Raw genomic sequence first — 12,572 nt, forward strand, 5'->3', positions numbered from 1 at the left:
GGGGGGGGTTGAAGGAGAAAGGAGGAGCATGAATCATGTAACCATGTTAAAAATGAATATTAATAAATGTAAAAAAAAAAACAAAACAAAACAAACAAAACAAAACAAAACAAAAAAAAAACCCATGGACTGAGCCACCCAGGACCTCCGTTTTGAGGAAGGGGACCTTGGGAGTGGGTGGCAAAAGGGCGGGTAGGCCTTAGACCTGCTAATCCAGCATCCATATCTCAATATCAAAAGAAGAGCTGGAGGAGCTGCTGAACATACTTACAGCCCCCTCACTGGATACTTGGCTTGGGCACTGTTAAGAGGCGAGGGCTTGGCTAAATTGAACACCCATAAGCCCTGATGGTTACCAGCACATCTTGGTGATCATACAGGCAACCCTATCCAGCACTCAGCCTTTAATTCTCCTGCTACTAAGGATCTAGGGCCACTTAGTCAGGCCCAATTCATTAAGCTAGTGGCCCTCATAGTGCCTTTTAACACCTCCTTTGGGAAAAAATTAAAAGGTAGGCAGAGAGAGTCAATTTTCATGGGATAAGGGGGAATCAGAAGTAGAACTGCACAGAGGAGTATGGGCTGAACAATCCCCCCCTACTATGCCAGGTTATGAGCCTGGGAATAGGTCAACTTTGGGATCCCAGGGCCCTGTCTATGCCAACAGCAGAGCACCACACACCTACCCCTTAAAGTGCCAACTCCTGGCACCAGCCCAAAGTGAGTCCCCAGAGTTAGTAGTTCTTGGCTCTTTCAAGCCTTTACTGTTTGAAGCTCCTAACCCCAGGGAAAAGTAGTTCACCTTGCTGAGTCCTACAAGCTATGAGCAGAGGAGACAGAATCAGAAGTTTTCAGAATTCCAAGCATGCAGGCAAAAAAAGCTGAGAAAACGAGCAAACAGCAAAAGAAACATCTAACCATAGAAAATTTCTGTGGAGACAAAGAGCAAGGCACTGATTCATTAGAAGAACATGAGATCCAAGCAACCATATGCAAAACTACAAAGAAAAATGGGGGTTAGTCTCAGACACTAGAAGAACTCAAAAAGAAATTCAAAAATCCAATAAGAGAGGTAGAAGAAAATGGGGGAAAGAAATTAAAGTAATGCAGAAAGAAAATAACAGCTTAAAAAGTAAAATTGGCCAACTGAAAAAAAGAGGTACAAAAATCCAATGAAGAAGAGTTCTTTTAAAAAAAGAATTGGCCTACTGGGAAAAGGTAAAAAAAATCCAATGAAGAAAAGAGTTCTATGAAAAAGTGAAATAGACCAAATGGAAAAGGAGGATCAAAAGATCAGAGAAAAAAATCATTCTTTAAAAATTAGTACTTGGCACATAGAAGACATCAAGAAAAATTTTAAAACAAAAAAATGAAAAAATAGAAGAAAATATGAAATACCTCATTAAAAAACTGACCTGGAAAATAGATCCAGGAAAAAACAATTTAATAATTATTGGACTACCTGAAAGTCACAATAAAAAGCCTAGATATCATATTTTAAGAAATTATTAAAGAAAACTGCCATGATATTCTTGAACAAGAGGGTAAAATAGACACTTAAAAAATCCATTGATCACCTCCTACATTAAATCCTTAAAAGATAACCCCCAGGAATGTTATAGCCAAGTTCAAGAGATCTCAGGCCAAGGAGGAAGTACTAAAAACAGCCAAAAATAAACACTCCAAATATCATGGAGCCGCAGTCAGGATTAAACAGGATTGTCAGCTTCTACATTGAAGAATTGGAAGACTTGCAATATGATTTTCTGGAAGGAAAGGGAACTGGGTTTACAACCAAGAATTACCTATCCATCAAAACTGACTATATTCTTTCAGAGAAAAATATGGTTGGTTAATAAAATGGAAGATTTCCAAGCATTCCTGAATAAAAGACAAGACATAAACAAAAATTTGATGTCCAAATAAAAAGGTCAAGAGAAGCATAAAAAGGTAAATAAAAAAGAGAAAAAATTTAAGGGACTCAATAAGGTTGAATTGTGTATGTTCCTATATGGAAAGATTATATATTTAACTCTTAAAAATTGTTATCATTTTCATAGTAGTTAGAAGAAGTATTCAGAGACAGAGGGTGTGGTAGTAATCTGTTTAGGATGATATACAAAGAAAACCAAGGAGTGAAAAGGAAGATTGCACCAAGAGAAATGAGAAGAGAGAAGTAAAATGGGTAAATTATACCACATAAAGAGGTGTGGTGGGGGAAACTATTACAATGGAGGGGAGGATAAGGGTGATGACACCTTACTCTCATTGGAATTGGTTTAGAGGGAATAACAGCCAGATTTCTTGCAGTATGGAATCTTATCTCACCCTCTAGAGAAGTAGAAGAGGAATAATAAAGGGAGTGGTAGGGAAGGGAGTAATAAGAGAGGGAGAAATTAGAGGGGTGACTAAAAGATCCCATAAAGAAGTAGAAGGGCAATAGTGGTGGTGGGAAGAGGAGTAATATAAGGGAGTGGGATGGGAGGAGTTATTAAAAGAAAAGCAGTGGTGTGGAGGGACAAAGTGAAAGAAGAAAGGGAAGGATTAAAAGAGGAAAACAAGATGGAAGGAAATACACAGATGATAATCATAACTTCAAAGTAAATTGGATGAACTCACCCATAAAACAGAAGCAGATAGCTTAGTGGATGAAAAACCAGAATCCCAAGATATGTTGTTTACAAGAAACACATTTGAGGCAGGTAGACACACACAGAGTAAAGGCAGGAGGCCAGAGCAGAATTTACTGAGACAAAGAAGATAGGAGGAGCAATCATGATCTCAAAGATAAAGCAAAAATGCATCTGATTAAAAGAAATAAAGAAGGGAATTACATCTTGATAAAAGGTAAGATAGGCAACGAAGTAATATCAGTACTTAAAATATATGCACCAAATGGTATAGTAACCAGATTTTTAAAGGAGAAACTAAAGGAGCTTAAGAAAGAAATAGACATTAAAACTATACTAGTGGGAGGCCTCAATCTTCCCCTATCAGAATTAGATAAATCTAAACAAAAAATAAATAAGAAGTAAAGGAAGTGAATGAAATTATAGAATACATATCTGGAGAAAATTGAATAGGGATTAAAAGAAATATACCTTCTTCTAATATACATTGTATATTACCAAACATTTGACCATGTACTGGGGCATATAAATTTCACAACCAACTTCAAAAGCAGAAATAATAATGCAACTTTTTCAGATCATAATGCAATAAAAATTATAATCAATAAGGGTTCATGAAAAGTCAAATTAAAAATTAATTGGAAACTAATTTAATTCTTCAAAATGGGTGAGTTAAAGAACAATTATAGAAACAGTCACTGATTTCATTTAAGAGAATGACAACAAAGAGACAAAATATCAAAATTTATGGGATACAGTGAAAGCAGTACTCAGAGGAAAATTTATATCCCTGAATGCTTATAGCAATAAAATAGAGAAAAATCAGATCAATTAATTGGGTCAATTAAAAATCTAGAAAAAGAACAAATTTAAAATTACCAATTAAAGACTAAATTGTAAATCCTAAAAATCCAAGGAGAAATTAATAAAATTGAAAGTAAAAGAACTATTTAATAAATAAGAATATGAGTTGGTCCTACAAAGAAAAAAACAAATAAAATAGAGCATTACTTAATATGGTTTTAAAAAAGGAAAAAAGAAAATCAAATTACCAGTATCAATTTTTAAAAAAAGGACGATTTCACCTTCACTGAAGATGAAATTAAAATAATCATTAGGAGCCATATTGCCCAATTATATGACAAAAAAATCTGATAACCTAAGTGAAATGGATAAATATTTACAAAAATATGAATTGCCTATATTAACAAAAGAGGAAATTGAATATGTGAATAATCTCATCTCAGAAAAAGAAATTGAATAAGCCATAAATGAACTCCCTAAGAAAAAAATCCCAAAGGCCAGATGAATTCATAAATTAATTCTATCAAACATTTAAAGAATAATTAATCCCAATACTATATAAACAATTTGGCAAAATAAGAAAAGAAGTAGTCCTATCCACTTCTTTTTATGACACAAATATGGTACTGATACCTAAGCCAAGAAGACCAAAAACAGAGAAAGAAAATTACAATTTCCTTAATGAACATTGATGTAAAAATCTTAAATCTTACTAGCGAAGAGAGTATAGCAATATATCACAAGGATAACTCACTATGACCAGGTGGGATTTATACCAGGCAAGGCTGGTTTAATATTAGGAAAACTATCAGCTTAATTTATCATATCAATAACCAAACTAACAGAATTCATGTTTCCCTCAGTAGCTACAGAAAAAGCAACAAAATATAACACTCATTCCTAATAAAAACACTAGAATGCATAGGAATAAAAGGGCCTTTCCTTAAAATAATCAGTAGTATTTATTTAAAACCATCAGCAAGTGTCTTTTGCAATGGGGATAAATTAGAAGCTTTCCCAAAAAGATCAGGAGTGGAGCAAGAATGCCCATTATCAACACTATTGTTTAATATTTTACTGGCAATGGTAGCTTTAGCAATCAGAGAAGAAAAAGAAATTGAAGGGATTAAAGTAGGCAATGAGGAAACTAAACTATAATTTTTTTGTGAATGATATGAAAATATACTTAAGAGAATCCTAGAGAATAAACTAAAAAACTAGTTGAAATAATGAATAACTTTAGTAAAGTTGCAGGATACAAAATAAAACCACAGAAAGCATCAACCTTTCTATATATTTCCAACAAAGCCCAGCAGCAAGATTTTGGAAGAGAAATTCCATTTAAAACCACTCTGGACAATATAAAATATTTTTGAGTCTATTTGCCAAAACAAATGCAGGAATTATATAAACACAATTATAAAACACTTTTTATACAAAAAAATGAGTTAGATCTAAACAATTGGATAAACATTAATTGCTCATGGGTTGGCTGAGTTAATATAATAAAAATGACAGTCTTACCTAAATTATTTTACATATTCAGTGCCATATTAATAAAACTACCAAAAAACTATTTTATAGAACTAGAAAAGGCAATAAAATTCATCTGAAAGAAAAAAAGATCAAGAATATCAAAGGAAGTAATGAAAACATGTGAAGGATGGTGGTCTAGCAATAGATCTTAAATTGTACTATAAGGCAGTAATCATCAAAATAATCTGGTACTGTCTAAGAAATAGAAGACTGAGTCAATGGAATAGATTAGGAGTAATGTAGTATTTGATGAACCCGAAGATTCCACCTTTTTGGAGAAGAACTCACTATTTGACAAAAACTGCTGGGAAAAATTGGAAAATAGTATGGGAAAAATTAGATTTAGATCAATATCTCACTCCCTATACCAAGATAAGGTCAAAATGGATATGTTATTTAAACATGAGAGTATTATAATAAGTAAATTGGGGGAACATAGAATAGTTTACCTGTCAGATCTGTGGAGAAGGGAAGACTTTATGACCAAACAAGAAATAGAGAACATTACAAGATGTAAAATGAATCATTCTGATTGTAGCAAATTAAAAAGGTTTTGTACAAATAAAACCAATGCAACCAAGATTAGAAGGGAAGCAACAAACTGGGTGGGGGAGGGGAATTTTATAACAAATTTCTCTGAAAAAGGTCTCATTTCTCAAATATATGAAGAACTAAGTCAAATTTACAAGAATACAAGTCATTCCCCAATGGACAAATGATCAAACGATATGAACAGGCAGTTTTCAGTTAAAATCAAAGCTATCAATAATCATGTGAAAAAATGTTCTAAATCCCTCTTGATTCAAGAAATGGAAATTAAAACAACTCTGAGGTATCACCTCATACCTAGCAGAGTGGCCAATATAACAGTAAAGAAAAATGATAAATGTTTGAGGGGATGTGGCAAAATTGGGACACTAATGCATTGCTGGTAGAGTTGTGAACTGATTCATCCATTCTGGACGGCAATTTGGAATTATGCCCAAAGGGCTATAAAAGTATGTATACCCTTTGATCCAGTAATACTACTACTAGGTCTGTATCCCAGACAGATTTAAAAAATGGGAAAGAACATGCTTGTACAAAAATATTTATACCTGTTCTTTTTGTGGTGGCAAAGAATTGTAAACTAAAGGAATGTCCTCCAATTGGGGCATAACTGAACAAATTGAGGTATATGATGGTGATAGAATACTATTGTACAATAAGGAATGATGAACAAAATAATTTCAGAAAGACCTGGAGAGACCTACATGAACTGATGCAGAGTAAAATAAGTAGAACCAAGAAGACATTGTCCAAAGTAACAGTAATATTGTGTAATGATCACATATGATAGACTTAGCTATTATTGGCAATACAGTTCTGAAAGAGAATTCTTTACTCTATTGTCTATCCTGAGTTAGCAATAACTTAAGTACCCCTACTTAGTACTTCACTAGATGGTGAAGACAGCATTAACTCTCTTTTTTCTACTTTTGAATTAAATCAACAAAAGATTAAACACCCTACTTAGTACAAGATGAGAAGCTAGCAATACTTAGAGAATTCACTCCCTTAGAAATTCAATCAGCCAGAATCTATGAATTTTTTTGATGAGAACTTAACCTTCAGAAGGTGAGAAGTCAATCCTACAAACATTGCCCCCTGGGCAGTGCTAGACAATTTGGAAACTGTGATTGGCCCCTGTGAAGAGGGGAAGGGACAAGAAGTCACCATAAAAGCAAGCCCCAAACTCCTTTGGAGGAGATGGTCTTGGAGAAGATAGTCTGAAGAGATTGTCTTCTGGAGATAGTCTTAGATGATCTTCGAGGGACCTTTGTTGGAGACAAAGGCTTGGATTGTGGGCTTGGAGCTTTACTTCTACTTGGACTGTGACTCTTGGATTATTTCGTTGGGTGAGTAAAAAGCTGACCATTTCCTACCTTCTGGAGAGACTACCTTCCATCTTGGAAGAGGCCAAGTGGTGTTGGGATTATTCTCTTGGCTGCAGATGACAAGCAGCCACATAGAACCACCTGTGGGGGTTGGTCTAACTTCAGTTCAGTGATTGTCTGTTCCCCAGAAGGCAGGTCCAAGAAGATCCTGACTGAGAGGGCCTAAGCCCTATGGCTCTCCAATGAGAAACAACTAAATATCTTTCTAATTGATAAATGTGGCTAAAGATGGTGGTCTGCCAACTGAGTAGATATCTCTAATTATCTGGGAGTAATTCATGGACAAGACTTTTTGTGGAAATCAGTAAGAGCCTCCCTTCTGAAAGGAGTCCCCACCAATTGCCAAGTTCAGGCAATATGGAGGGATTCTTCTGATAGATGTTGAATCCAATCAGCAGGATGACCAAAGGCTTCTTAGTAACAAGGTAACTTCTTTAATTTATCAAGATAAGGTATAAACTGGAGGGTATTGGGAATTTATGTATGATGGGAAAGGAGAGAGGAATAATGGAAATCTAACACTTTATCTAGATGGATTAGAAAGTAGACCATCCCTCTTCAGGGTATGGTCTTTGTCAGCATACCACCCTATATCTGACTTCAGCTTCTAGTATCTAGCTAAATGGATTGAAGAGCTAGCTAGGCTGAATGATATCCGGTATAAGATGTAGATCTTCAGGGATGGTTTGATGTTGTTATTCTTCATATAAATTGATGAAATATATATCTGCTGCAGAGTGCAGGCAATAGCAGAAATTGGCAAAAAAAAAAAAAGCTTGAATCAGCACAGTAGATCAGGCTATGACAATCCTGGTGAGGATAACTAGGGTTAGGGTTAACTCAACAGAGTCCTACCCAGAACCTGCCTTCCTCCCTTCACCCAAACTCAGAGTTCAGTTGCCTAGGGTTCACCTTTTATAGTGCTGTTCTAACTGTCTCTCAACTGCCTCCTGGTTTCTTTGGGGTTCCAAACTATGAACCCTATGTTGATGCTCCTTGCAGAAAATGGTCACCTTCAGAAAATGCTTACAATGGTCATTTACTACCAGCCTTCCTAGTTGAGAGCTAATTAATCTCTGCCTGGATTAAGCATACCCAAAGCAAAACATTTAGGTTCATGGGACAGATAATTTCTCTATCCCCCTCACATTTCTCTACTTTATTGTTTCCTCTCTATTTGCAAATATTTATAAATAAATTTCTGACTCAAGATCTGGGAAAAGGATACAGGCATATGATGCTATGCACCAGGAAAAGAGGAGATCCTTGGCTCATGGCAAGACATCTTGATGGGAACAGGTGCCCTCTAGTGGTATTGTCTCTCACTATCCAGTTTGGGGTCATAGATCAGGGTGGACTGAGAAAGGGATTTGTGCCCACAGATGACCTTCTAGGATAAGGTTTGGTCTCAGGCTATATATAAGAAAAGAATGGACTTAGTAACAAACAGCAACATTGTGACTCAGATCCTGAGTGCAGGACAGAGTCTCAGTTCCAATTTCTATCTACAAAGGGCAAGGATCTCATGCACAAAAGAAGCTTGCAGTTCTGTCATTCTGAACAAGCAGAGCTTTCCAACTGGTTGACAGTGATTGAGACGTTCTAAGTTCTTCAAAACCACACCCAGGTCAAAAATTTGGAGAATACAGAACATAGTAACAGGGAGGGGAAAGGGAGATCAATCAGCTAAACCTAGAAAAAGATAATTCTCAAAACCTTTAAGTCTTTACACAACCACTTTGAACTATCCCTGACATCCTGGAATAATACAAAATCAATATTCCCAAGGAATAAGCAAGAGGATCATTCTATACCTTCCGTCCAAACATCAGGAAAATCTAAAATAAGGAAGAAGACTGGAAGAATGAGCAAAGAAATAAAAGAATACCAGAATAAAAAGTCGTTTGGATAATGGGGATATTGAAGACAAGCCCAGAAAAAGAAAACTACAAAATACCTACACAATAAGCTTTGAAGATAAATACAAGTTGGGCAAAGCTCAACCAGACTTCCTGGAAGAGATAAGACAACAAAGAATATTAAAGACAAAAGATTGAAAAATGAAAGAAAAACTATGGTATCTCAAATAAGAATAAGTTAACTGGAAAACATATTGAGGAGAAATATAAGAAACATTCGACTATCTAAATACTGTGACCAAAAAGAGAGCTTAAACACAAAATGTCAAGAAATCTTAAAAAGAAACCTGCTTACTTCTTTGAGAACCAGAAGACAATGGGGAAATAGAAAGGATCCATTGGTTACCTCCTGAAATGAATTCCAAAATGAAAACTCTTCAGAAAATTCTTGCCAAAATCCAGAGCTTCCAAGCCAAACAAAAATACTATTAGCAACCAGACAAAAGGATTCAAATCCTGAATAATCACAGCAAGATTACACAATTTAGCAGCCACCACTCAAATGGATCAGGGAGTTTTGAATACCATATTCCAAAAGAAAGGATTTAAGTTAATATCCCAGAACAACTAACTTATCTAGCAGAACTAAATATAAACACAAAGGGATGGGGGTGGGGGAAGACAGATCTTTAATTAGAGGTCTACAAAGTATTATTCATGAAAATATTGAGCTATATAGAAACTCTGACATTCAAACATGAGTCAAGAGAATTATAAAAATGTAAACAACCGAACAAAGAAAAAAGACTAATGACACATAAGCTTTTTACATTCTAAAATGGGAAGATTATTCACATCACCTCTGAATCTTATCACTAGGGGGCAGAGAAGAAGACTAATTAGACAATACCTGGAAATGGGTCTATTGTTTCTCAATGATCTTAAGAGGAGAATGGAAAGATGGAAAGAGGAATATACTGGGTGGAGAAAGGAAAGGAAGGTTGGGGATATTATCTGACATAATCAGGTGCACAGGAGTATTTCTGTACAAACAAGGAATAAGGGTGAGGGAGAATGGCACTTCCACTTCATTCTTATATGACCTTCTCAGAAAAGGGAAGAATATCTATCACAAGAGGAAGCATGAGGAATTGGAGAGAAAATGGATTATAGGAGGGATATGGCCTAAGCTAAATAAACTACAACTAATGGTTATGATATGTGTGCATGTGTCTTTAGCCATTCTTCAATTTATGGACACCATCCCAGATTTCCATTCTTTTCCATTTCAAAAAGAGATATACTTTTGCACAACTTTAGTTCTTCGTGAAAAGAAACAACTTTAAAAGAATTAGGAATACTGTTCAGTGTTTACTTCACTATACATGGGATTTGATTCTTTCATTCTCAATTGGAAAAAGAAAATAATTGGAATGGGATGAAAAGATTAGTTTTAATGAGTTTTTTTAATTGTGCATATATCTTAGGGGTAGCTAGATGGCATGGTGGCACTGGACCTGGAGTCAGGAAGATCTGAATTCAAATTTGACCTCAGACATTTACTAGTTGTGTAACTTAATCCCTATTTGCCCCAATTCCTTATCTAAAGCAGACACCCCGAAGGAGGAAATGGAAAACTATTCCAGTATCTTCTCTAAGAAAACTCCATGGACTAAGTCCATGGGGTCAAATAGAGTTGGACATCACTGAAAGACTAAATAGCAACAACAACAGCAATCACCTAGGATGTTCATGGCTTGTGTGACTTTGAATAAATCAGTCAACCTGAGCATCAGCTTCCTCCTATGTAAAATGGAGGGCAATGGACTAGATGACCTGCAAGTTCTCTTAATTATTGAGATCTATATCTTATTTTTAAAACAATCACTAAACATCTTTTATTCATAAAAATAAGCACTGTACAGTAAACCAAAAGAATGTCCCTGTTATTAGAAGTGTAAAATTAATATTTAAAATGTCTCTGACCTTTGAACCCCACCAGCCCCACACTATGGCATCCTCACAAATTGTGAAATCCTCACTGAGTGAAGTCTTGGGGACAAACTGGCCAACTTTCACCAAACCGTCAGTCTCATTAGAAAAAAATAAATAGTTCATAATGGTATACTGAGCCTCTGAGTTTCTTTTCTCATCCACAAACACCTGGTCTCCAGCACTGTTGATAAATTGAGTGTTCTTCAGGAAGGAATGCAGCTGAAAGAGAAGAGAAATCCTCATTACTGAGTGATGCCTGAGGGAAGGGCTCCCCTGGAAATACAACCTGAGTTATAGGAGAGACATTAGACCTGCTTTGTAGCCTTGTTGCATTTCATAGACTTATTTAGAGGTTGTGATTAAATCTGGCTTTCTACAGGACACATAGAAATGAACCTCTGGAACTCACAGCATTGCTTACATCCCCCAGGTCCGTAGCCTCGACTTTGCTTTCTCTCATCCCCTTATTCAAATCTTTTGCCAGGATCTGTTGATTTCACCTTTTCAATACCTCTCAGATACTATCCCATCCTCTCCTCTGATACTTCCACAACCTCATTACCTAACAGTTGGGCTACTGCAAGTCTACTATTATGTTGATTATATTCATATTTCCTTTTGAAGCCTTGTGGTGAGTCTATTATTGGTGGATTAATAATTGACTATCATATTGGTTGTACTAACATTGACTATTAGTGGGTCTATCTGCCACAAATCTCTCCTCATTCCAGTTCATCTTTCATTCAGCCACCAATGTAATTTTTCTAAAGTACAGATCTGACCATGTCATTCTCATACTATCACCTCCAGGACAAAACATAAGATCTTCTGTGTGATGTTCAAAGTATTTCATGTTCTCAGCCCTCCTCCCCTTTCCCATATTCTTTATACCACCCTTCCTCACTTACTCTTTAATCCAATGACACTGGCCTCCTGGCTCTTCCATGAATAAGACACTCCATCTCTTACCTCCAGCATTCCTTCTCTTTGGTTGGCTTCCATTTTTGAATTTGCCCTCTCTCATCTCCACTTCCCAGCTTCCCTGACTACCTTCAAATCCCTACTAAAGCCATCTGCTGAGGGATGTCTTTCCCAATTAATCTTAATTCTAATGTCTTTCTTCTGTTAGTAATTTCCTATTCATCCAGTATACGGCTTATTTATACAAATTTGTTTTCTTGTTGGCTTCCCTGTTAAGTTGTTGGTTCCTCAAGAGCAAGGACTCTCTGTATCCTCAGTACCTAGTACAGTATCTAGAAAATTATAGGCACTTAATAAGTACTTATTGACAGAATGATTACATATTACACAGAACAGAGCTTCACTTAAAGGGTACAAAAACTGAAGAGGGAACTTTTTCTATCACTCAGCTTTGTGGTCACATTGACATCCTTCCAAATAGGAAAAGACAATCCTTGTTGCAGTAGACTCCCATCCAGTCAAGGTGATCCCCTGTGCTTAGAGACAGGAGACGTAAGTCTCCATATTTGTGTGTTCTGAGGCCAGTAAGAGAAACAACCTCAAATGGATACAAATCTGAGATTCCTCTTTTTACCCCTTTTGTGATCCACACCCTTTCTTGTTGAAAAGTATTGTGGCCTTAATGAAAGGCTTTAAGCTCCTAGCAAACCAACGGTCAAGAGGTTAACATTGGTTCAATCAAAAAAGAGAGTTAATTCTGTCTTCCCAATCTAGTGAGGTACTGTGGGAGTAGAACTCCCATAGGTCCAGGTAATCTTGGTGGTGGGACAGTGGTGGTGTGTTAAGATGAATGAGGCCAATCTGAACTTCAGCCAGGCAGGCTTCATGGA

The 12,572-nt window shown here is 36.1% G+C and overlaps 1 protein-coding gene across 1 annotated transcript in view; it reads right to left on the bottom strand.

Moving 5' to 3' along the window:
• LOC123230572 (vomeronasal type-2 receptor 26-like) overlaps window positions 1-12,572 on the bottom strand; it is a 39,708-nt gene that overhangs the window by 14,080 nt on the left and 13,056 nt on the right. Inside the window, exon 3 of the mRNA XM_044656706.1 lies at window positions 10,753-10,980. Coding sequence (XP_044512641.1) covers window positions 10,753-10,980 — 228 coding nt within the window. The remainder of the gene's footprint in view (window positions 1-10,752; window positions 10,981-12,572) is intronic.

Source organism: Gracilinanus agilis, chromosome 1 (genome assembly GCF_016433145.1).
Source record: "Gracilinanus agilis isolate LMUSP501 chromosome 1, AgileGrace, whole genome shotgun sequence".
NCBI classification, from domain to species: Eukaryota; Metazoa; Chordata; class Mammalia; order Didelphimorphia; family Didelphidae; genus Gracilinanus; species Gracilinanus agilis.